This window comes from Stenella coeruleoalba (genome assembly GCF_951394435.1).
Source record: "Stenella coeruleoalba genome assembly, chromosome: 11".
Lineage (NCBI taxonomy): Eukaryota > Metazoa > Chordata > Mammalia > Artiodactyla > Delphinidae > Stenella > Stenella coeruleoalba.
In genome coordinates, this window is record NC_137157.1 from 13,936,185 (window position 1) to 13,963,103 (window position 26,919).

The following is a 26,919-nucleotide window of genomic DNA, read 5'->3' on the forward strand; positions in this document are numbered from 1 at the left end:
ATATCTTTGCCAAGATCAGTGTCAAAGGGCTTTTTTCCCTCTTTTCTTCTAGGTGTTTTATAGTTTCACTTCTTATATTTAAGGCCTTAATCCATTTTGAATGAATTTTTGTGACTGGTGTTAAGATAGGGGTCTAATTTCATTCTCCTACATGTGGTTATCCAATTTTTCCAACACCATTTATTGAAGAGACTGGATAATTGATTTAAGATACACTTACATAGCTGGCAAGTTGGTGACTGCTGTAGGCCAGGGGCTTTATTTTCCCTCCTTGGGGGCTCTCCACAGTACATCTTGAGAATCCTCATGACATGGAGACTGACCTCTCTCAAAGAGAGTAAACGAGAGAGAGAGAAAGAATATGAATGAACCAGGCAGATAGAGGAGGATAATGAACCAGCAGAGGTTGTATCCTTTTTATCACCTGAATTCAGGAGTCATATAGCGTCACATGTGTCACATTCTATTCATCAGAAATGTCACTGAAATGAATCATTCAATAGGAGGGAGATTAGACTCTACCTTTTTATGCAAAAAGAATGAAAGAATTTGGGAATATATTTTAAAACCACCACGTAATTCTTGTTATTTCTTTTAAATATATTAAACAGATCTGCCTTGTGTTCTATATATATTAATTCCAATGATCAGTCTTTTGGGGTCAAATTCATTGTTACTTCTGCAGGGTTTGTTTCCTGATAGATTTTGTGATCGTGTGTGTGTGTGTGTGTGTGTGTGTGTGTGTGTGTGAGTGAGTTCATGTTCCTTGAATATTTATCTGTGGGAATTGAGGCCAGGTTCTAAAATACAGTCCTCTAGAAAGAATTTGTATTTGCTTCTTTATTTTTTCTTTTTATTATTTTTGGCTGCATTGGGTCTTTGTTGTGGCATGCGGGATCTTCACTGCAGCATGCGGGATCTTTCTCTTGCAGCACACGGGCTCGTCGTTGCGGCACATGCGCTTCTCTCTAGTTGTGGCACGCGGGTCTTCCCTCTCTAGTTGCGGCACTTGGGCTGCAGAGCACGTGGGATCTGTGGTTTGTGGCTCGCGAGCTCTCTGGTTGAGGCATGCGGTCTCGGTAGATGTGGCGCATGGGTTTAGTTGCCCTTTGGCATGTGGGATCTTAGTTCCTTGACCAGGGATGGAACCTGCGTCCCCTGCATTGGAAGGCGGATTCTTTACCACTGGACCACCCGGGAAGTCCCTGTGTTTGCTTATGCCAAGAAACAAGTTTCACAGTGGCTCTCAGACCAGAAAGGTAGCTATGAATTCTGACCCCCAAACTACCCGAGGGTGAGCCTAGAGTTAAGAATTCCCAGTAGAGATCTCTTTATCATTGTCTTTCACCCAGACCTAAAACCAAGACAAGTTTCTTACCCTCTTCTTCTACAGGGCCAGCTTTCTACCACTTCACCTACCAAGGGTATGACTTTTGGGGGATTCTGGGTTCGTGCTTTGTTCTCCAGGCTGCTTTTGTACAGTGCTAGTCTCCTGTTCCTGCGTTTGGCTCATTTAAATCAATGCTTCATGACGCTAGTGATGGGCAAGCTCCCCAGCTTATGTACTGCCTTCACTTTGGTTCCCTCTCTGGGTTTGTGCTTTCTTACCGGTTTTCCTTAATGATTCTGAGGAATTACCTTATTTTCTTGCCTACTCCTTTTTTCTTATACATACATTATATGTATGTATAAATTCACACGTGCATTTATACATATAGATAATCCTTTCTTTTTTTAATCCAGCATTTTTAGATGTTCTCTACCAGGGTTTTATTTTATTCTTCAGGATATATTCCCTTCCATAGGGTCAGATACTCATGGACCTAAGATGCACTTTAAAAATACAAATTCCCTGGCCCAACCCAGACTTAGCAAGTTAGAATCTTCTGAGATGGGGCCAAGTACATATAGTTTTTTAAAAAACCTCCCTAGAGGATCCTGATGTCTGCCACTGCCAAGAGATCATTATTATAATGAAGACATGGTGCAGAAGCAACAGAACTGCAGCAGGAGAGCTAAGTTTGGCCAAGAAAGTTGAGGAAGGTTTTATAGAGGAGGAAATTGCCTTTTTTTCCTAAACATTCCCTCTTATCTTCAAACTGCTGCAGTTAGCTTTATGGTATGTAAGCATCACTCCACATATCTGAACGCCCCTAGGGAATGTCCCAAGGCAGCTGTCTTCTCACTGTGTAGCAAGATCACGTGACTTAGCCTACCTTGTGGTGTAAGACTCCCCAGCACTTGCTAATGCCCATCCACACGTCTGCCCATCGCATGGGCTCAGAACCCCCAGTAGTCCAGCGTACAGAGCAAGAACCCACCTGCATTGCTCTCTGGTCCTACTGAGCGTATGGAGTGGGCTGTCTGAATTGACAGGTAGAGCATGAAAGAGAATTTCAACTGTATTGCCTGGGCAAGGGGGATTCCGCCTAGAAGATAACTCTCAGAAGGTCAGATCCCATTCTTACATTATCCCAAGCTGTACCAAATTTGCCCTATGATGTCAATAGAGCTTTGCTTGACTTTCCTCTTCACTACCCTGTAAAGACTTTCACACCTAGTAGATTTAGTGGACCACACCCTTAGATCCACTTTAAAAAGAGATACTAAACAATTCGAGAGGCTTCCATATCTGGAGTCAGGAAGACCTAGTTTTGAATCCCAGCTCTATAGCTTACTAGCAGCATGACCACAGGCAAGGGACTTCAAATTTTCTGAGCCTCGCTTTCCATTTCTGTTCAATGGAAGGTAATAATATCTATCTTCTAAGATGATCAGAAAACGTAAGTGTCCTGCACAGTGTCTACTGGGCACTTCTGTTTGTTATTTTTCCTTTTGCTCTTATGGTTCTTAAAAACCCTAAGGGATAAATAAGAAATTTTCATGTTCTTCTCCTGTTCAGCAAATTGGATGTGCACACAGCCCTGCATACGGGTCAAGACCAGCCTTCTGTCTCCACGAGCCGACCCTAGTTTACGGAAGTTTCCAGACTGCAAACATACAAGTCAGGGAGCTTCTCTCTGCCCAAGTCACATAAGTTGCACAAGTATGACTTGATCGAATATCCTGTTCCCAGTCCACATCTTTCTCTCTGGCTCCCTTTGGCTTCTCACTTCTCACCTGGAATGTTATTCCACATCTACAGAAGGGGACCAGATGGCATGCTGAGCTCTCTCCGATCAGAGCTGCAGCTGCCCCCACGTACAAGCTCTTTCCAAAGATTCACCACGAGGAGCCTTACACCTAAGTTCCTGGGTCAGCATCTGTCAACAATTGCATAAATGGAGTGGAATTAGAATCTCTCGGGGGCTAAAAGGTTGCAGTTATAACAGGTTCTTCCATTCCTCTGATGCCTTTCATTCAATGACACCTCGGCGGAAAGTTAATTGAAATGGAAAACATCAAGCACAAAGGCAAAAAGGACTTTATAGGTTGTTCAGGATTAGTCTACACTTTGATTTAGGCATAGATGCAAAAGTCACAGGCAAACCAAAAACTTTATGTTTGAAAACTGTTAAGACGGTGATATTTCCAAAACCTTCCTTTCTCTAAGAAAGATTCAAAATACCCCAAATGGGGATATTGATTCAGCAAATAAGGCAGGTCAGGGTTCTTAGGTCATATGGGAGATTTTTTGGTACAGACGGATTAGCGATTATGTCTGTGTCTTAAGCAGCTATGGAATAACTGACAGCCCTAGAATCCTAGACAGTCAGAACTCAATGGGGCCTTTGGGATGATTTTATGGAAATCTTTCACAAAAGTGGAGGTCAGGGTCTCAGAACAATTGGGCCTGGCCTAGAACTCAGGTCTCTCGTTGCTTATTTCTAGTACTGTCCGTAGTAATGGCTCAGATTATCACAAAGCTGGCCATAATATAAGAAGAAACTGTACAAACAGATCATCACTGTGTGATAGGAGAATTGCTCCAAATGAAGGTATTTCAGAGCCACAAGCTTTTTCTTTGAGTTAGAGTCTACTGATTAGAGTGATGTGGCACTTTTCTTACATAGCCTACGCCCATAATGTTATTTCCAATTCCAGTTACTTAAAGCAGAGTTCATATTTAAAGGCATTCCTCAAGCACTGGCATCCAGAATCCACCTAGATTCTTAACTACCTTTCTGAGTTGTCTAGTACAATAGCATTTTTTTTTTTTTTAGCACTCACCCTCATCAAATCTTTTTCAAGAATTCAGTGTAGTTTTCAGAGAAACAACTGTCTTTTCACACTCGTAATTAATCCATTGACATCATATTGACTGAGCATACTTAATTGCAACAACAGGGACGGGTCCACGTGCTGGAGAGCTGCTTCTCGTGAACTTTGTTCTGCGTGCCACGTGCATTGGTCAGTGTAAAAACACACCTGGGAAAGAAGGGAAGGATTGACAGCAGGCCCTCAACATACTGCAATCCAGTCCCTCCCTTTATGGACCCAGGAAAGAAAGAAAGGTGACCTGGCCATCTTATCAATGTACTAATGACGGACCTTCCCTCAGACACACTCTTAGTACTTTCTAGGAGAGAGTTCTTATCTGTGGATCACTTCTAGCAGCATGTATTGATACTAGGATTGGTATGATGTCTTAGTCTGTTTGGACTGTGGAAACAGACTACCATAGACTGGGTGACTTATAAACAACATATATTCATTCTCAGAGTCCTGGAGGCTGGGGAGTTCAAGCTCAAGGCGCCAACAGGTTTGGTGTCTGGTGAGGACCTGCATCCTGATTCGTGAATGGCCATCTTCTCGCTGTGTCCTCAGGTGGAGAAAGGGGCAGGGGATCTCTCTGGGGTCTCCTTTATAAGAACACTGATCCAATTCATGAGAGCTCCCTCCATGACCTAATCATCTGCTAAAGGCCCCACCTCCAAATAGCATCACATCGGGGATTAGGTTTTTTTTTTTTTTTTTTTTTTTTGCGGTACGCGGGCCTCTCACTGTTGTGGCCTCTCCCGTTGCGGAGCACAGGCTCCGGACGCGCAGGCTCAGCGGCCATGGCTCACGGGCCCAGCCGCTCCGTGGCATGTGGGATCTTCCCGGACCGGGGCACGAACCCGTGTCCCCTGCATCGGCAGGCGGACTCTCAACCACTGCGCCACCAGGGAAGCCCGGGGATTAGGTTTTGACGTATGAATTTTGGGGGTACACGAATATGCAGTCTGTGGCATATGGTAAAGCAATCTCCTCAGTGGATTTGTGGGACGTGGCTCCATGGACAATAGCACATAAATGGTATGTGTATCTGTTGGAATATAAAATAGGGATGTTTCGTGGCAACATGGCTCCCTTTAGTGTAAGTGATGGCAGAATACATAGCTCAGAGACCTCGTATGTTACGTCTGGACATCTAGGGTTACATTTGGTAGAGGAAAAAAAGAAAGAGCACTTGCCAGTGCGGGGAGGAGTGGTGGCATGACACCGCCGTCCTGGCTTCTCTCTGCCTCTCTCATGCCTCGTGGTTACTTGACACTAGGAAGGACCTCTGATCCTTGCAGATCTGATCCTTTATGTCATTTCAGTTGCTTAATCCAGTGCACAGATTAAATGTACTTCCATGAAGAAAGCCTCTGATGTATGTTCAAAATGCCACGGGAAAAGGATAAAATGAGTGGTTTTCTCATTTTTCAGGTTTCTGAGAAAACTTTGAGAGAACCCAGACATGTAGTGGAAGCCAGAGGAAGTGAAATGGTCACAGGAACTGAAGGTCAGGACAGGGTTACTCCTGCATGAGTTTAGCTAGAACCAACGAAAAAAAACAGGATCCAGGGCTTCCCTGGTGGCGCAGTGGTTGAGAGTCCGCCTGCGCATGCAGGGGACACGGGTTCGTGCCCTGGTCTGGGAAGATCCCACATGCCGCAGCGCGGCTGGGCCCATGAGCCATGGCCGCTGAGCCTGCGCGTCCGGAGCCTGTGCTCCACAACGGGAGAGGCCACAACAGTGAGAGGCCCGCATACAGCAAAAAAAAAAAAAAAAAAAACCAAACAGGATCCAGGAGAGAGAGACAGAGACAGAATGAGGAGGAATTGGCCACAGGCTGCTGGTCAGATGTGCTCCAAGTCAAGGTTCATGTGCAGGGCCTGGTCCCTTGGGGATATGGGTGAACCCTTCTCTCCTTGACTGTTAACTGACTCTCTGTACATCAGCTGTAGCTTCTAGACGCCACCCACCAGGATGGGGTCATTTCAGTTGCTCTCTGGGAGACTCGACTGAGCATATGGATTTGTCCACATTTGGAAGTCTGTGAAAGGACAGCATCTCAAAGTCTTAGCTCTAAGAGTCCCAAACCTTTATATGGTGACAGTGGAGTCAGCTGGTCCCTGGTCCCCTATTAGAAACCAGAGAATGGGAAACAGTTATCAAAAACTCATGGACAACAAGTCACAATCAGAGACCACGCAAGACGTTTAAACAAACAGGAATCTAACAGGCACTATGTTTGTAGAAACACTCTGTTTTATTTATTACTCATTTATAGCCTACTTTATTTTACAAAAGGTTTTAGGCAGCTTATAAGAAAAGTTACCATAATTTATGGACAAGCATCGTCATATCTGACTCTATTTTGAAAGTTGAAGTCTGAGCTTCTGGGCGGTCTACTTGGTCAGTTAGAGGATTCTTGCTCCAAAAGAATATATATCATTTATTTCCCGTGGACTCAGGTTAAACCTGTTGTTTAGTTTTGAAAGGAATTTCTCACCTGGGATTTCCCAAAAGGAATACTGACCTAGCACTGCGGCGGACAGTGTCCTCAAGAGCGCCCCTGCTATAAATGCAACAGAGAGTTTTGTTTTTTGTTTTTGTTTTTACATCTTTATTGGAGTATAATTGCTTTACAATGGTGTGCTAGTTTCTGCTTTATAACAAAGTGAATCAGTTATACATATACATATGTCCCCATATCTCTTCCCTCTGCGTCTCCCTCCCTCCCCCCGCATCCCACCCCTCTAGGTGGTCACAAAGCACCAAGCTGATCTCCCTGTGCCATGCGGCTGCTTCCCACCAGCTATCTACTTTACATTTGGTAGTGTATATATGTCCCTGCCACTCTCTCACTTTGTCACAGCTTACCCTTCCCTGCAAAAGAGAGTTTTACAAAGCACTTCTGTTCCATGTCCAGCCTCACGCTTTCCCCTGAGGGCACGGGACTTCAGCGCAGGCCTGGGCAGCGTGGCTCAGGCACACAGGACTCTGTGATTCTCCCACTGGCCTTCTCTCTGCTGGGCCTTTGGAAGACCTACAGAGCAGATTATCTAGGGTTAATTTTTGGTAGAGGAGAAAAGAAAAAGAGTATTTTGTAAACTATAATATAAATGAATTGAAACGGTCCTCATTTTGACCAAGAAAAGAGGATGAGCCATCTGCAAGGGAGTCCCGCTCGAGCTTCTAAACCTCTGGGCTGAGGGAACGTGTCATTTTTCTGCAGTTTTTGGTCTCTGCGTGAGTTGGGCGTCTTTCCCCTCCTTTGGTGGCTCTGAAATGTTATTCTGACATATCCACCATGCAGCCAGATGCCTTCCTGACCTATTCATTGTCAAGCAGCCCTGAGCCCTAAATAAGGAACAGATGTCATCCCAGGCCTGCTTTCATCCGCCACTCACTACAAAATCGGTGACCTTTTCCAGATCAAGCCTGAGACAACAGCTTCTTTGTGCAGCCAGCCCACCCGAGACAGGCCCGCCAGAGCCGTCCCTACAGTGCCTTTCCTGGAGGCCTCCTGTTCATCCCCAACTCTTTCTGCTTCCCCTGGCGTTCCTGTGAGCAAGGAGAATGTCCTTTCTCCTCAAATGTCAGCTCAGCTCTGCTTTCCCAACCCTGCCCCCCATCTTCTCTAGTGGAGGCTCCGCCCCCATCACTGTCCATCCCTTCGTCTACTTTACTTTCATGCTATCTCTTAGCACCACTCGGCATTCTATCATGTATCTGTTTGTGATCCAACTCCCCTACTAAAGCGAACATGCCAGTAGACAGGGACTTTGGGGTTTTGGCTTTGTTACGTTGCTGTTTATGACTCAGAACCCAGAACAGGGCCTGGCACATAATTGGTGCTTGGATGGATGGGCAAATTTAGATTGAAATGCAGTCTCTGGCTCCTTATGAAAAGTGACTGCTTCATGGTCATCACGCACACATGCACTCTCCCCTCTTGCTCTCCCCCACCGCTGCTCAAGCATCTCTATGACTTTACCAGACAACATTGTTTTGTCCCTTGAATCTGGAAGCCTCCCTTTAGTCTCTATCAGAAAGGATGTCGAAACTATTAAGAGGCAAGGTCTTGAGCATTGTTACCGTCGGTGATTCAATGCCATGCCAGGAGAAGACGGTGAGCTGACTGTCGTGGGTATGTTGTCCTTGGCTTTGCTAAGAGAGGACTCTGTCCCAGGAGGGCAGCAATGAGCAGGCTGGTAGAGGGTGGCTTCACTAGCAGAACCCCCAGTGGTTCATGTGGCATGTTTGCTGCTCGGGTTTCGGGGGTGTTGGGTGAGAAGAGTCTGTGTGAGGGCTTGAAGGAAGCCGGGGTCCGTCTACGCACCCAGTTCTAGCTGTTAGTTTCAGCAGCCTTCATTTCCAAGTTGATATGGAGTGGCTGAGAAGCGCAATTTTGTTAAGAAACAAGGGTTCTGGTCCATACTCATCTGTGTGATCTTGAGAATATCATTTCCCCCCGCTGCAACTCAGTTTCATCTATTATACCCTGAAAAGGTTGGACTAGATGATCAGTAAGGTTTTTGCCAGCTGTAATATTTTTAACTATATTAAGATCTCCTATTTGTATGGTGTTCAAATTTCCTTTTAAAGTTTGCCTGTTGTTACAATGCCTCCCTAACACATATTTCAGTCTGTTTGGTCATGTGCTTTGTTTCCTTGATGAAGCCGCAGCCTTTACAAAGGAGGCTGTCTTATCTATAGATTTGGCACCCAGAGTGTGGCAAAATGCCCAATACTGGTATGTTCAGTGAACAGCACAACCCAGCCCTTTCCTCTGCATTTGCTTACCTGTTGGTTGTGCAGTGAAACATCCCAAAGACAGGTAACTTGTGCAAAATTCATAAATCATCCATGCATAGGTTCTCAGAACCTGGTCGCCCTTGCATGCCATCTCTGACACCTCTTAGATATAGAAACTTCTTTTAATCCCCTCTCTTCTCTTTCTCCTTTAACTTCATCCCAGTAAAACAACACTGAGGCTTTGGGGTCACACTTGGATCCCAGCTCCATCGTTTACTCCTTAGCTGTGCGAAACTGGGCTGGTTACCTTCCATCTTTGAGCTTCAGGTTTCGTAATTGTAAATGAGAATAATAATGCTAACTTTGCCGGAGCCTCTAGGACAGCACCTAAGAGGTACTAAATAATTTTAGTTGTTCCCTCCCGGGTTTAGTTCAAGACACCCCTTCCCCCCGAGCTTTCCCAGCCAACCCTTGGCATTTGTTCTTCAGGCGTCTTAGTTTATGACATCTCTATTATTATCTGTCTTGGAACATCTGAACTGACTTCTGCAAGATGGACCATAGGATGCTAGCAGTCAAGGAGCTTCATGGCACCTACTGAAAGGTTTCCTCCTTTCTTAGCCCGGTGTCCTGAAAACAGCGGGTGCTCCATTCATGCTGCGTGATGGCAAAGCATCTTCACCACGTGCCCTTGGTTAGGTCACGAGCCCTTGCTCTGCTTTAGTTGTCTCATCATTCAAATGAAAAGTTTGGTCCAGAACATCCCCCAGGCCCTTGCAGCTTTGATATCCTGTGCTGTGATGCTGCGCCAGGTTTCTTACAAAAGTACAAAGGCCTCATCCTCCGTGCAGGACTTTCCCTCTACACAGAGGGGCCTTGCTAAACACGAGAGGCATAGTCTTCTTGCATGAGCAGCTGGGGCTCAGCTTTCCTTCAGAAGTGGGCTGGCTTGGCCACTGGCCGGGGGAAAGACTGGCGCTGGTTTCTCTCCTGGAAGAATATGCATCATGACACGTGTGTAGCAGGCATTGCCATCCAAAGTTGCTGAGAGGAAGAGATCTTGGTTTTTCGCTGAGGAAGTCAGTTACGGGTCTCACCATAGGTAGAGCATCTTGTGAAGGAGAGGTGGGGCAGCTGTAATTAAGTGGTGGTAAATATGAGCTTTGGGGTCAAGACTGCTTGCCTGCAAATTTCAGATCTAGAAAGATCTAATACAGTGACAGTCCAGAATCCCTACCTTTAGATCCCCATTGGCTTTTCTTGACACAGCCAGGTGGAGGCCAGGTGGAGGCCTTCTGCTGCGGGAAGGCAGGGCGGGTGGGGACATGCACGTCCTCTTTTAGGAAGACTCCTTTTCCGGCTTCTCTTCCTCCTTTGTTCAACAGCAGCTAAATACTGGGGGGGCGGGCAGGGAGCAGGCTTCCACCTTGGTCTTCTTCTCCATTAACCTCTCCTGTCCATGAGCTTATGTTTTTTAAATATCATTAAAGATCAAAATCTGCGGTTTGGAACTCAGGCGTAACTTAGGAAAAACAGAACTCTTGACCGCACACAAATTGTGCTACATCCGTACTTTGGAATACCACTCAGCACTGAAAAGAAATGTGATGATAATATATGTAACAACTCGGATGAATTTCAAAAACATTATGCTAAGTACAGGGAGTCCACGCAAAACTACATGCTCTGTGATCTGTGATTCTTTTGATGTGCAATTCCAGGAAAGGGTAAACTGTGGTGACAGGAGGAGATCAGGGGCCGCCTGGAGTGAGGTTCGGGGAAGTGGATTGGCTGCAAAAGGGCCACAGGAAAAACAGGCTGTTGGAATAGTTCTGTATCCTGATGCTGGTGATGGTTACGTGACTGTACACAAGTACCACAATTTGTCAAACTACACTTAAAATGGATGAATTTATTGAAGTTTATCGTTCTTCGATAAAGCTTAGGGAAAAAAGAATGACTCCATAATTTCTGGCCTAAGCCACTGAGCAGCTGGAGAGAGTGATCTGCTATTTCCTGACCTGCGTGACGCTGAGGGGAGAGCAGGTGCAGAGGCGAAAAAAATCAAGATTTCGATTTGGGATATTTAAGTCTGAGACGCCTATTAGATGTCCAGAGTAGAGGTGTCAGGTGGGCCGTTGAATTTATGATTCTGGAACTCAGTGTAGAGGTTAGACTGGAGATATAAAGTTTGAAGTTATCAGCCTACAGTTGGCATTTAAAGCAGTGGCCTGGAGTACATGGTGGAGGACACAGGGCAGGGATGGAGAACAGGAGAGCTCTGGGGGGTGAGGGGGTCCGGGGCGTGCCAGCACTTGTAGCGAGAATTCAACAGGATGAACTGTGTAAACATGTCATTGGCGTCTTGCAGTTACTCCTGCCGTGCTAAGGGGACATCACGTGGTTTCATAGAAACAGCCGTTTTCAAATGTGCAGTTCAGCGGCGTTTAGTTATTTACAGCATTACGCAGCTATCTCCTCTCTCTAGTTTCAAGACTTTTCATCACCACAGAAAAACACCGTGTACGCATCAGATAATCACTCCACGTCCCTCCCTCCGCCATCCCCTGCTCGTCACGCGTCTGCTTTCTGTCTTTGTGGGTTTGCCTATGCTGGATGTATCGTATCAGAGGAATCACATAATACATGACCTTGTGTGTCTGGCTGCTTTCATTGAGCATTATGTGCGTGAGGTTCATCCAAGTTGCAGCATGTGTCAGTGCTTCGTTCCTTTTTCTGGCTGAATACACTATTTTATCTTATTATTATTCCACGCCTTTTCCCACACCGACTCCAGAGCGTGCATGAGTGAGTGTTCTTGCCTGAGAACTTTTCTCCTTCCATCCTTTCTGCCTGGACTTTCCTTCCTCCTCGTCCCTGTGCTGATGGGAGTTGCACCGCCTTTTATTTTAGAGACGCGGTCTACGTGCTCCTCAGTGACTGACGCACACCCAGCAGCATCCCTTCTGCGTCCCCCAGGACACAGACAAGAATGGTTTCTTAGAGTCCCCTCTACCACCTCTTTCCTGGACGCTGATTGGCTTCAAACACAGGCTAAATGGCTGTTTTTCCAACATGAACATTCAGCGAACAGATATAGAACCTCTAGACACTGTCCACAGTACGCTGAGCCCTGGGAGATCTGGGGTTACAAGAGCAGTGACGTCTACCCCCTTTCCCCACGCGACTCATCCTCTTACCAGATTGCGGGGGAGTAAGCATTCTCATTTCTGCCTCTTGGTCTGGCCCTCGACCCGAGCATGTCGCCTGCATGCAAGGGGATGCTTGTTGACCGTGATGTATGTCTCCAGCCCTTACCTCTCCCAGCACCTCTAGGCTTGTGTGTCTCTAATGTGATATTTCTAAAAGATTTCTAAAAGATTGGAAAAAAAAGTAAAACCCTTGGTTTTTAACTCGGCAGATCATGCACTAATGCATTCCCACACAGCAGCAAGAATATTCTTTTCAGAACGTTCAGATCACGTTGGCCCCTCACTTACAGCACTGCCGTATTGCATCACCCAAAGGGGCACTGTTCCCATTGTCTTCTTTGCAAGTGGTGCTCTGGTGTTGTGCCTGAGACCCTTTACTTTCGCCCCCTGCTTGTCCTGCCTGGATAAACCTCCTTACTCTGGGCCCTGACCCACTTCAGCCTCATCTCTCTCACCATCAGCTTACCATCTTCTCCTTGGTCTGTGTGTCTCAGTCCCACTGGCCTTGAGTCCTTTGAGACGTGTGTTTTCCTCCCGACACCAACTAATTCTTCAGTTCTCTGAAGACACCACGTAGGTGTCCTACAGTTCATTTCAGTTCTGACACTACTACCCAGTGTTAGCACAGAACCCACAGGTTAAGGTCTCAGACCCACAAGACCACCTGTACTTCAGGCACCAGTCACAAGTATTGGGTCCCGGGGTTACCCATACTTCTGTCCAATTTGGCTACAAAGTTGGGGGTTTCCAAAACCCCCTCTCCTCAGGTAGGTTTGCTAATTTGCTAAAATGACTCACAGAACTTAGGGAAGAGCTTTATTTACTGTTACTCGTTTATTATAAAGGATGCAACTCAGGAACGGCCAAATGGAAGAGATGCGTAGGGCAAGGCATGGGGGGAGGAGCGTCCCCTCTGCGGGACCACCACCCTCCCAGAACCCCTGTGTGTTCACCGACTCAGAAGCTCTCAGCCTGTAGCCTGTTGTTTAGGGGTGTGTGTGGAGGTTCCAGCAGGCAGACGTGGGTGAATCATTGACCATTGGTGATTAACGCAGTCCCCACCCCACCTAATTCTCGCCCGGAGGTTGGGGAGTGGAGCTGAATATTCCAAGCTTCTAATCAGGGGTTGGCTTTTCTGGCAAGCAGCCCCCATCCTGAAGCTGTCTAGGGGCTTCCGAGGGTTTCCTCATTAGAACAAAAGATGTTCTTATCACTCAGGAAATTCCAAGGATTGTAGGAGCTCTGTGCCAGGAAGCAGGGACAAATACCAAATATCTTTCTGTGACACCACAGCCTTCATCTTGGTCAAGCTTCCCACTGCAAGGTTTTAACAATCACTCTTCGCCTTGCCGTGACACTCTAACCATCTCCCTTCAGATCTTGATTTAATCCTGATTTCTTCAGGTAACCTCCTGGCTGACGTCTCCTCTTTCAGACCCGGTGCATTACTCTGGAGCTCTCCCTCCCAGTTCTTTCAGAGTCACAGTTCCACATTTGTTGGTGTGATTGTCTAGTGACCTTGCCCTATGGGATGGCTGAATTGTGTGTCCCAAAAAGTTCATCTGTTGAAGTCCTAACCTCCAGTGTCTCAGAATGTGACTGTATTTGGACTTAGGGTCTTTAGAGAGGTCATTAGGTAAAATGAGGTCATTAGGATGGGCCCTGACCTGATATGATTAGTGTTCTTATAAGAAGAGGAGATGAGGACACAGACACACAGAGGAATGACCACGTGAGGACCCAGAGAGATGACCATTTACAGGTACAGGAGAGAGACCTCAGAAGAAACAACTTTCCAGAACCTTGATCTCAAACTTCTAGCCTCCAGAACTGTGAGAAAATAAATAGCTGCTGTTTAAGCTACCCAGTCTGTGGTACTTTGTTACAGCATCCCTAACAAACTGATACACACTACAAGGATGTTAGGTCCACTGAGGGCAGGGAGCATCTCAGGGTTTACCCATCATTGCATCCCTGAAGCCCAGCACGGTGTTTGGCTCTATACGTATTCAGTAACTATTTGGTGAATGGATGAATGACCTATCTCAAGGTGATGACAGACATCTTTGAAATATGGACGTCTCATAAACCCTGTACTGTGTGGTTCCAGGCCAATGTTCCCGTATCCTTTCAGTATCTCTGTTTTGAATTTCCTGCCTGTCTTTCCTCCCTGAAGGAGCATTACTTCATCTCGATAATCTGCCCAAAGACCAGCCTTGAGAATATAGAGAGATTTTGTGCTCAAGCTTCCTGAGTGCTTCTCAGCCACACAGGGGCCTCTCCGGGTAACTCCCACCTTCCAGGCTGTGTTTCAGACTGTAAAGTTTGCTCAGTATCTGGCTTCTGCATAAGTAGAGTATCAATGAGTAATAATACTGTAATCTCAGAAATGCTATTGGGGAAAAAAAATTAAGTAATAGCTACTTAAGACCCAGAAAGGCTTGGTAATGATGATAATGCTTAAAGTTGAATGGTAGTTTACAGTTTACAGCCTTTCATTTCACTCTAAAAACAACCTTATGATGGCATGATGGTGAATTTTATCATCATCCCTTTTATAAAATGAAAATAATAACAGTAATAAAAAATAAAGTTCAAAAATGGAGTAGTTTGGGCTTCCCTGGTGACGCAGTGGTTGAGAGTCCACCTGCCGATGCAGGGGACACGGATCCGTGCCCCGGTCTGGGAAGATCCCACGTGCCGCGGAGCGGCTGGGCCCGTGAGCCATGGCCACTGAGCGTGCGCGTCCAGAGCCTGTGCTCCGCAACAGGAGAGGCCACAACAGTGAGAGGCCCGCGTACCGCAAAAAAAAAAAAAAAAAGGAGTAGTTTGGGCCCGGGTTGCACAGTTAATAATTGGAAAACCAGAACTTAAATGTTGCCCTTTGAATCCTGCAAGCAAGTGCTTTTTCTGCAACCCCAGTGGGAAAAGTGAGAGGATTGCTCCTAGGCACTATTATTAGTGATTCAAGGAGTGTCTGTGAATGAAGGATCTGAAAGATACCAACCAATTGTGTTTTTAAAAAGAGACCGACCCAAGAAGTCCATGGATGGCCCTGGTAGCTGGATGCAGGCCAGCTCTGCTCCCCGAGCTGAGGCCTCATCTGAGCGGTGACGGCAGCCGAGCGTCCTGGGAGTCTGTGTGATAAAAGCAGCCTTGGAAGAGAGCCCAGCGGCTGGCTCCGCATCCCTTTTTCATTTTTCCCATTTCCAAAGACCAAAGATCACGGAAGGAAGATGAGAGAAATCATTATTTGAGGCTGAGCAGGAGTTTTTAAACTGTACATTAAGTTAATGCGGGCCCTCTTGGGGCTGACTTGGGGGATAGGGAAGCTTGGTATTGCATCTCGGCAGATGGAATATCGTTCTCTGGACCTTTATTGGATGGCAGGCTCTTTTCTGAGTCTCAGGCCTGCCTTTTCCGTTCTTCCTCGATGTCCCTGGGTAGGACGTGCTCTCAGCTCAGCGCCCTGGTATTAATGCTGAAGGAAATTAGACTCAGAGGCCCCGATGGGATCCAGAGGGCTCTGCAGGGTCCTAGACCCCTGCCTGCAGCCCCAGGGGGCACCACGGGCAGGAACGGGAGGGCTAGACACCTTGACCAGCCTTTCCACCCATCCTCTCTAGGTCCTTTGGAGCTTTGCCCACAGCTGTGCCAGCTGCAGCCCTTCCCCTGGGGAGAGGAATGCCTTGCAGATTGTTCCTAACCATGAATTTAGGTGTAAAACATAGACTTTTGCAACACAGAGACCGGAACACAAGCCCCCGCTCTGTGGTCCTTAGTCACATGTCCTTGACACGTGACTTTCCCCTCTCTTAGCCTCAGTTTCCCTTTCGAAAGATGAGATGAGCACCGTGCCCACTTCACTGGGGTTGTTGTAGGGCACTCTGAGATGATGCAAGACAAACATGTATCCCGGTGCCTGGGCAAAGTGCTCACCGAGCAGGGGCTGCCCTGAGAAGAACAGCCTCCCCTCGCGGGGCAGCCACGCGCACACACGCAGCACAAGTGCGAGAACATGTGTGGGGACAGCCCAGCACGAGGAGGATGTTGAGAAAGGCGTTGCTAGCCCGAATAAAGAGATCTCATGGTCATGTTGGAAGGGAGCTTTGAGGTCAGCAAATCTTGTGTTTCTGCTCAGTGCAGGTAATCCGCCTACAGCATGCCTGCCGGGTGACCTCCCGCTCCCAAAGGTCCCCAGACCTACTTTGCATCAGAATTCCTGCAGCTGTCCTTTGCAGAGAGACCCCCTGGCCTCACCCTGAGAGAATCTGCTTCTGTAAGAGTCCAGTGGGGTGTGCAGAGAGCAGCCGAACCATTCGAGAAGCTTTTTGCAGAGATCATGCAGTCCCGAAGGCAGTGTTTCCTTTACTGCTGTGTCTCCAGCAGTTGATACAGGGCCCAGTGCACAGCAGGGACGTGGTGAATACCTGCTGGATGGGGGTGGAATCACGCAGCCTCGGAAGCCGTGCCCGGGAGCTTCTCCCTGGAAATGCAGCTGACTTCTGTCTGGGTGAACTCCAGTGATACTTACGGTCTTGCTTACAAGAAGCAAAATCTATCTTCCTTCAATCTTAACTCATGCAGCCTATTTCTACCTTCTAGAGTGAAACTGATTCTAATTCCTCTTAGAAGGGATTATCCCTCAGCTATAGAGGTCAGTAAGGGTGAAGTATTTTTCTCCAGATGAAATCAGGGTTGGCTGAACAAGGTATAAACTGGAGCCGGGGGTGCTTCGTCAAGCAGCCCCAAGGAAACAAAATGATGGGCGACAGGACCTTTTTAACTAGAGCACATGGATTCCATCTCAAGGACATGCAACATAAACATGGGGCACATAAACCTGGTTCAGGGTCCCCATGCAGCCCCGTGAAATAGAAACCTTTACCATTTTACAGAGGAGGAAGCTGAGGAACTAAGAATTTGCCCAGGATTACCATTCAAGCGTAGAAGAGCTAGAAATTTGAACCAGATGAGAATTATATTAAAGTTTAAGGGAAGAAGAGGAGGCCAAGTTGGAGAAGCTTAAGCATAGGAAAAAAAAAAAAAAACAGGGAACGTAGAGTCGGTGGTGGAGTCCTATATCTTGCGTTGGCGGCGTGTTTCTAAACACCTCCATCCCCTTCTCTGGGCTTCATCTGTCAAACTAGGCAGTTCCAGAGGAATTATTAAGCCCTCTGCAGCTCATGTGAACCTCTGTGTTCCCAGAGTGCATTTAGCTACAACCAAACGGAAGAAGTCAGAACTGTGAAACCTGCAAGTTCCGAAACAGTCCTTTGCAACCCTTTCAGGCCTGTTGAAATACCCTTTTGTGTCCCATCTTCTCGGGAGATGTTTTATCGTTCTACACCCACTAGCCGGGGGCACCTATGGCTGTGAAGCGGTTCTTTCAGATGTTTAGTAAATGGCAATGTGATACTCTTATGTTTTCCTTATTACAGCCATGCTGTACTCAGACATGCATGGAGGAATGGTACTATTAGAGGCTTTTCTGTTTTAAAATAGCTTAGTCGAATACACATGAGGTTGGAAGGGCATTGTTTTCCCTGCTGATACTCAGGGCAGCCCCTGGTGATAACATTTTAATATTCCCCTCCTGCTATAAGCACAGCTGGTTGGATGTGCAGCAGTGGTTGGCAGACTCCCCCTGTGCACCCAGGAGCTTTCCTGGGGGTGGGAAAAAGGTAGCACCGGAAGCAGCCATCATCGGGGCCAGAGCTACCTGCTCCTGCTGTTCACCTGGAGAGGCTATAACTGGTGCACAGCCACTTCCACGCCATTCACATGGAGCTCACCAGTTCTGGATGGTCTAGGTTTGTGGGTTGTAGATAATATTTATTTTCCATTTCTTCATTCGTTCACCAGCCCGCCATTCATCCACACTGTACTAGGCCTCAGGAGCGTTACATTTCTCACTCAAGGAAGCACAGTCATTAAATTTGTACTTTTAAAATATTTCTGCGGCTGAGTAAAGCAAAATAGAATGGGAAGGGGCACCCCTGAGGGAAAGGTGATCGAGGATGAATCTGCTAAGGTATCAGGGAAAGAGAGATGATGAGGACAGAGCAAGGGAGGGGATGAGGCTGAAAAATAATAGATAAAATCTGGAGGAGTCGGTTATGGCAATGATGTGAGGGGTGAGGAGAGGGGGGTGTCAAGCTCGATTCAAAGGTCCTGGCTTCAGTGACAAGTGAAACCTTGATGCTACTAACCGCAAAAAGGCAGGAGTCAGACATTATTTAGGAAGAGAAAAGTGTGCATTTGATTTTGATCAGTTTGAGTTGAAGGTCGCTGTGAAAGAGCCAGATGAAGATAGTTGGATGTAAGAGTAAGAAGCTCTGGAAGGTAGTCCGATACGGAGATGGGTGACATCTTCCCCTCAGTGGTATTTGTTTTTGTTCTTGTTTTTCTGTGGTACGCGGGCCTCTCACTGTTGCGGCCTCTCCCGTTGCGGAGCACAGCCTCCGGACGCGCAGGCTCAGCGGCCATGGCCCACGGGCCCAGCCGCTCCGCGGCATGTGGGATCTTCCCAGACCAGGGCACGAACCCGTGTCCCCAGCATCGGCAGGCAGACTGTCAACCACTGCGCCACCAGGGAAGCCCCCCTCAGTGGTATTTGAAGCTGTTGAGTTAGATTCCATCATCCAAGGATACGACGTAGAGCAAAAAGAGGGGGCAAGGATGGGAGTTGGGGAGCCCAGCATTCAGGGGAGACAGAGGGAGGGGACCCCCATGAAGGAGGTGGGGAAGGAATGTCCAGAGGGAAGAAAACAGCTAGGAGACTAGTGTCACAGAAGCTAAAGGCTTCGAAAAGTTTCAGCGGGGCTGGGGAAGGGCCAGCAGCGTGGCAGCTGGGGGAGCAGCTGGCTGAATTTCGCAGAGCCCAGCCTATGCAGCTAGGGTCAGTGCTTGAGTCGGAAAACTTAGACTTTCTGAACAATGACCATCACAATAGGGAAAAAGGGAGATGCCTTTAGTTGAGCATCTAACCACGAACCAGGGACTTTACGGTACTATCTTATTTATCAATACATCCATTCTTAGAGGCAGGGGGTGGGGATTCTGTTCTTGCCCTTTTACTGATAAGGAAATTGAGGCTCAGAGAAGTTATGCCTTGGTCAAGCCATACAGAACTGGAGCTTGAACTCTGTTTTGCCTGGTTGTAAAACCCTTTGTCTTTCTAATTTATACCTGGTGGGCAAATGCCCCGCCTGCCCTTTCCACATTCAGTGTGCCACGTGGAAGCGTCACCAATCCCTGCTTCCCTGGGGCCTCACCTCCTGAATGGCAGCAGCCCTGCCTGGAGCCAAAAGCTGCGGAAGGAGGGAACCAGGGGAGTTCCCGGTCTGGAGCCATCCGTCTGCTGGCTGGTGACACCGACACCGGGGCCCCAGCAGAATAGCAAGCTTGTTCGCTCTTGTCTGGCTGTTAGTGGTGATGTATGAATAAGCAAAGAAGACAGCTTCATTTTCATAAGTTAACTTGTGCCGAGAGTAAGGAAGACGGGAAACAGTGCACTTAATCATAACCACAGGGCCAGCGCAGAAAACAATGACAGAGCCTTTTCTGTTCATCACAGTGTTTTATTATAATAACTCCTATTATAGAGGAGACAGGCGGTGTGGAATGCTGAGGGCGGCAGCACACCAGCATCCCGCGTCATCTCCCCGAGAGGAATCCCTGGGGTTGTACGCCTTCATGGGATAGCAAGCCCAGGATGGGTTTGCATCATCAAGATTAAGACTTTAGACTTTGACCTCTGGAGACCAGGCTGTAGTTGCCACCTGGCTGGTGAGCTGGGATTGCCAGAGCTGTGAAAATAAGCTGTCTCATGTGTGCTGTCACCGGGGACCTGAGGACGGCTATGCCCAGAACAGTGTTCCAGGACAGCAGTGCTACCCGAAAAGCTTTGGGGGAAGCCTGGGAGCTTGGAGGTCTGTGTGGAAGGGGCAGGTGTGGCCTGCAGTGTGGCAGGGGCTGCAGTAGACAGGAAACGGGCATCACGCACTCTCCCCATAGAATCCACTATTCCCTGCCCTCCATTCCTCCTACGTATCAGCGTTTCTGTCATTGCATGTACCGCGCTGCTTCATAATTGTTTACCTGTCTCCTTCCAGCTGCCTCTAGGGTGCAGGCTATGTTTTATCTGTCTTTGATTCCTTAGTATTTTGTGTGGTATCTGACACAAAGCAAACCCTCAATCAACATCAAACTGAACGAAAGTGTAGGTAGGGTAAGGATTGTGTCAGCTAAGGAAGGGAGGGAACCGCTAAGACCGAAGACGCCGAACCCAGGCCAATGGGGCAGAATATTGGGCCAGGGAATTCTGGGTATGATGACAAGAGTAGATACCTACTGAACATTTTACTATTTTCTGGGTGTTGTTAGTGGTGATGTTTGAATAAGCAAAGAACACAGCTTCATTTTCACAAATTAACTTGTGCCTAGAGAAAAAAATGTTCAATTCTGAGGTGTGTACTTTTGTCAATGCCATGTTATAAATGAATGAAGAAACAGGCACAGAGAGGTTAAGTAATTTGTCTAAAGTCACACAGCTAGCACCTGGGTGAGGAGCCAGGATTGGAAACCAGGCAGTCTGTCTCTCATACACTTTCTTCACCACTTTACTGTACTCAAGAAGTGTAACACGAGGCGGCCACTGAATTCTGCTGGTTGATGCGCTAGATTTAGACACCACATGAGTTTTATTGTTTGCTAGGGGCCGTGCAAGGGAACCTCACTGATAACCAAAGCCAGGACAGAGCTCCCAGACCCTGATCAGTAATTCTCAAATTTTAGTGTGCATCCGGATTACCTGGGGGATTTTTTTTAATGCAGGTTACTAGACCCAGTGGCCAGAGTTCTTATTTAGAAGTGTTATGTGATGAGGGAATTAGTATGTGATATTACCCCCATACTCCCAGATCCTGAGAGATAAGACAAAGGAGAGCAAAATGTCACCTTATTTTGCTGATAAAAGTGAAATTGGAGGTTTTGACTTAGATGTGCGTCTACGGTGGATATTCATAATACCAACCCCGGAGCTGGAATCGCCCACCCTGTCACAGGAAGCGTGGGGCGACTGCAGCCTCATCCGGAGGGGACCTGCCCTGTACAACTGATCCAAGGTGGAGCTCTGCTGGCACACTGGCTCCTAGGAGGAAGATGAAGGAATAGCTAGGCCACCTGAGCTCGGTTCTCTCTGAAACTCACCAGGTCAGGTAGCTCCTTCCCTGCCCTTGGGGAAGAGGAAGGATTGGGGTAAGAAGCCGGGAAATCCCTCCTTCACAAAACGAAAGATGTAGAGGGAAGCAGCCTTCCGGTCACAGTTAACTTCACAGTTGAGGCCTGGGAATCTGCACTCTTAACAAGAAGCCCAGGTGTTTATGTAGCAGTTGGTCCTCAGACCACACTTAAAGAAACAAACTTCTAGAAGGAATTGTTGTGCTAGAGGGCCTTCAAAAAGAAAACCATTTGGATGGGCTCACTGTCTTTCAGAAGCTGACCGATGAGCTTGAATGATGATATTTAAGAAGAGCTATTACTTATATAGTTTTTAATATGTCCCAGCCTCTGTGGTTAGCCCTTAACACATATGAAGTCATTTAAACATGTGAAGTCACAGCAGTTAGATACTGGGGCACAGAGAGGTTAAGTAATTTCTTCAAGGCTACACAGCTAAAAAGTGGCAGAGCTAGAAATAGGAACCAGGCAGCCTGGCCCCAGCCTTCCCCTCTGGCTACACGGCCGCACGTGGTTTCCGGTCCACGGACACAGACCTCTGCAGGGGTGAAGGCAGTTAGCCCAGGGTATTCACAAGCCCACTTGCAAAGCCCAGCTGTCGCTTTAATCATCGACAAAGCAGCTAATGAATTCATCTAAAAAAGCAAAATGAAATCTTAGTAGCTGTTTATTATTTTGCCTTCTCAACCAGTGGATATTAAAATTACAGCTATCATGTTGCTAATTAAGGATTTTGTTTTCTTAACCTTAAAGAGGACGGGCATATGTGAAAGGGCCGCTTGCCACCATCAAAGGATATGCAGCCCAGGTGCAAAGTGACAGAAGGAGAATTTGGATGTTATCCTTTGAGATAACATGGCTTAAGGTTAACCACGCAAACTGCTCCTTCTCTGAAGATGAAGCCCTTGAGTTGAAGGCTCCAGTAGAGCAACCCATATAAAAGATGCTTTCAGGTGCTGCCACCCCATCTTTGCAGTTTTCCATGCAACTGAGGAAGACGCCAGAGTTCCCAGAGCTGAGTGAGAGAATATGTTGATGTTGGCGAGTGGGGAGAGGATGAAATGCTTTGCAACCTCAGAAATGTGGGGACACTAATACAGTAACGTAAGTGGTCTCCATTCAGGAGAGGTTTACGCACCAGATGTCATTTATTTAGCAGACATTTATTCATGCCTATTAGTGTGTTAGATATTATGCACTCCTTGCCCTTGGACAAATGGAGAGGTGGACATTTACAGATGAGGCGTGAGTGCTTGAACATCACCCATTCTGTCCTTGACAGGACATAAGTCAGCCGATGGCAAAAACAACGGGAGGAAGCGCTAAGTCGAGATGTCCCCCATCTAATGCGGGAATTCACAGGCTGCTTCTTGCCAGAGATGGGCCTGAAAGGATTACTGGTAGGAAGTGGCAGGGGGCAAGGCTGGCGAGAGCTGTACGAGCAAGACGTGGAGATGAGGACACAAGCAGCAAAGCTATGCATTTTCGTGTGGCTGTTAGGAAAATTCATCTGAAGAGTAGGTCGAGGCAGAATACAATTCACGGCATGTCCGAAAATGGAATTTGGACTTTCAGATAGCTGAAGATTAGCTCTCCTGAAATTCAGATGGCCACCCTAAACTCAGTGAAACGTCATTCCCCTTTATCGGTTCTGAGCACATGACACCCCTCTTTCATCATGCCAAAAAAAACCATGGTGACGCCAACCAGGGGTCATTAGTAATAACGAACCAGCTCCCCCAAGGACCCCACATGCCCTTTGAGTCCCAGCCTCGGAGTGAGGTTATTAAACAGGCTCTCCAACAAGGTTACAGCATCAGGACTCAGCACACAGCTTGCTCGGCTGAGGGCACCGCGCCTTTCAGATCTGTTGTGCACGAACGTCCCAAGCTTGTTGCATGTGGAATTGATTAGCTCTTGCACTTTCTGAATTGGTGACCTGTTTTTCTGAGGGATTCTACACGTTTTGGTTGTGATTATATACAATGACACACTGGGTGGTAGTGTTTTTCCTATGCCGCTAATTTATGTATTTGTGCTGGGGCAGTGATTTAGATGGGAGCTCGATAAATTGATCAAATAAATTACACCAAACCCACACACCATCATTTCAGGGAGCTGTCATCACACCAAAGAGGTTCTATGTCGCCCAGCGTGGTATTCCAGGAGAACCGTCGTGTTTTCTTCACGGGCTGCTAGGCTTTCATTTGGTCAGAAAGAGCTTTATTTCTCAGACAATATAAGGATTTTAGCTCCAGAAGACATCAGTTAGCTGTGGAAGACAGTGCCCATTAGTCCTGTGACCTTTAGCAAGTTACTTACATTTCTGAGTCTCAGTATCTCATCCTGTAAAATGTGGACTTATAATTTCTGCCTCAAATGTTTGTTGTAAAGGTAAGCAGTGATGCAGAGACAGTGGAAAGAATCTGGATGTCAGATAACTATAGATTCATATCCTGGCTCCAGGATACGCAAGTTATACAAATCACGGTCGTCAGTGTTCCTAGTTTGTAAAGTGCTGTTGATAGTAGTTGCAAGGGAATACCTCTGCACGTGGCATGATAGCGTTGTCTAATAGAAGATAGTTGATTCTGATGGCTGCCTGCCCCACCTAGAAGACCTGAGTCCGGAAACATTAACACTCTAAGAAATTGGGGTGAGTGGAGGACTCACCTGAGGTGTTAAAGCTGCTAAGAAATTGATTGAGAGACCTGACTCGCCTTTGATGTTGGCCTCAGTACAGTAGAGGGCGAGGCCCACGTCAAAGCCGAGCTCTGGGGACAGAGAAGCAATTGTTCCTCTAGAAAACACGCCTGCCTTGACGTGATGCTTGTTGACAAAAGACAAAGTGGATGTGAGAGTAAAAACGCGGCAAGAATGTGGCTCTTCTCTGGGGGCTCCCTTCTCATGAACCAAGGGTCCTTTCTTCCTCTCTGAGTGAGAAAATTACCTCAACTCCTGCCTCAAAAGCCAATAAATTAATATACCTTGGGAAATAGTGAACTGGAACATTTGAAGAAGAGTATGTAAGTAAATAAATACGTGTTCACGTGAGTTAAGGGATAGATGGACAGATGGACGGATGAATAGTTTGGGATTCTGGCTTTGTCACAGATTAACTGGATGACCTTGTTAATTAAGTTAATTAAGTACTCTGGGCGACCTCCATTTCTTTTCTATAAAATAGGGATAATGAAAATGGCTGGGCTGCCTAAGTGTGAGAATTAAACATATTAATACAAGTGAAGCGCTTAGATAAGAGTTTGGCACCTCATAAAAGCTCCCAATAACAAAACCTGTGTTACGATGATTTGCCATTGTTGTATCTGCCGTTCAGTACTCACTGTGCCACGTGGCTTGGCTTCTTTTAAGACCTTTGCATTCTCTGTACTTCACAGGTCAACAGGTCCTGGGCCTGGTAGAGAACCAGAGTGATTGGTACCTCGGAAACCTGTGGAAAAATCACCGCCCTTGGCCTGCCCTTGGAAGGGGCTACAACACAGGTAAGTCATGAGGGTGGCTTGCTGGGGGTGGGACAGGAGGTGGGCCAAAGCACGGGAGAAGGCCACCTGGTTGCCTGAGTTCTGCACTGGACGGTACATAAGGCGTTGGCCTCCTGGTTCTTGCTTAGGGCTGCAGCTACAGGCAAAGTCGCTACTGGGCCGTGGCAGTCCGTGGCATTCTCACCAAAAAGCCCCTCTCCAGACTGACCGTCAGCCCCAGATCCAGCGGGACAGCTTTACGAGTGTGACCTGTATAGGTTCCTTGGCTCTGTTAATAGAGACTAGAGATCATCGTGTCCACTTTAGGTCCCCAGGGTCTGTGTTCATCCTCAGCATTCAAGATTCATCTTTGTATGGGGAGCAAAGTTACTGATGTGTATTGACTCAAAGTCTTGTCAGAAGCGACATAATTTCTTTTTTGTTTTATTTTGTTTTTTCCCTTTTTTTGTATAATTGAAGTATAGTTGATTTACAGTGTTGTGTTAGTTTCAGGTGTACAGCAGTGATTCAGTTATACGTGCATACATATCTTTTTGTTTCAGATTCTTTTCCCTCATGGGTTATTAGAAAATATTGAATATCGTTCCCTGTGCTATACAGTAGGTCCTTGTTGGTTATCTATTTTATATATAGTAGTGTGTATATGTTAATCCCAAACTCCTAATTTATCCCTCCCCTCCCTTTCCACTTTGGTAACCGTAAATTTGTTTTCTGTCTCTAGGTCTATTTCTGTCTTGTATGTAAGTTCATTTGTATCATTTTTTTTTAGATTCCACATACAAGTGATGTCATATGATATTTGTCTTTTTCTGTCTGGCTTACTTAGTATGATAATCTCTAGGTCCATCCATGTTGCTGCAAATGGCATTATTTCATCCCTTTTTTATGGCCGAGTAGTATTCCATTGTATATATGTACCACATCTTTATCCATTCATCTGTCAAGGGACATTTACGTTGCTCCCGTGTCTCGGCTCTTGTAAATAGTGCCACAGTGCACATTGGGGTGCATGTGTCTTTTCGAGGAGCTAACATGAAATTGGCTAAAGTATATCCTGCGGTCATGCTCCCCTTCGAGTAGTGTGGCCAAGTGCAACCCGACCATGTGCCTGGAAGAAGAAAAGGCAGAAATATTTGGTAATTGGTACTTAGGGATACCACAGCCCCTAAACACCATGTGTCTGAAATCAAATCCATTTTCTACCTTGCTGCTAACCCAAAATGTGCACCTCCTCTTTTCTTTCTGTCTCTGTTAACAGCATCATTCATTCATTCATTCATTCTTTGTGCAGCTCTTGTCTGTCTAATGCTTACTGTGCACTAGGCCCTATGCTAATACACCAGACACAGCCCATGACCTCGTGGAGCTTATAAAGGATGAAACTAGAGCAACCTCCCTCTCCTTAGGCCCACGTCCTGCCACTGTCTACCTATGAAATGCCTCTGAATTCTGCTTCTTCCCCTCCATCCTCTTTGCCACTACCTGGAACTGGAACTTGGAGCTCAGGGGGCAGTAGGGTAGGTCCGGCCAAGAAGGGCTGGGACCTGGCATCTGGGACCAGCTGTACTGCGTTGGGGCAGGGGTCTGGGCATGGCGCCACCTGAAAGTGGTAGGTGGTAGCCTGTCCTGGACACTAAGGTCAGTCTGTAGTGGGAAGAGCCAGACTCAACTCTGAGAGCTGAGGGTCAGATTCCTGAGAGGTCAGGTGCAAACACGGAGCCCCAGAGGCCACAGGAAAAAGGCTGAGAGTCAAGCTTCCAGAAGTGAAAGTTCCGAGGTCAGGTCAGAGCGGGGGTCAAAGCTGGAATAAGACAAGGAAAGAAAGGTCCAGGGTCAGTGTCCTGGGCAGCCAGAGGTTAGGGAGGCCTTCACTGAAAGCTGTCCTTTGCACTGGGGGGACATTCCTTTAGCCACCGTTTGCCAGAACGTCCAGGCATGCCTCACGGGATGTAACACCTACCAGGCATCACAGCCTGCAGGGGTTGCAATGGAAGAATGGTAACCACCAG

At 47.0% G+C, this 26,919-nt stretch overlaps 1 protein-coding gene across 2 annotated transcripts in view; it reads left to right on the forward strand.

Moving 5' to 3' along the window:
* Nucleotides 1-26,919, forward strand: part of LARGE1 (LARGE xylosyl- and glucuronyltransferase 1) — a 586,234-nt gene that overhangs the window by 440,020 nt on the left and 119,295 nt on the right. For both annotated transcript variants that reach the window (XM_079935833.1, XM_079935832.1), the window contains exon 7: nt 24,806-24,910. In XM_079935833.1, coding sequence (XP_079791959.1) covers nt 24,806-24,910 — 105 coding nt within the window. The remainder of the gene's footprint in view (nt 1-24,805; nt 24,911-26,919) is intronic.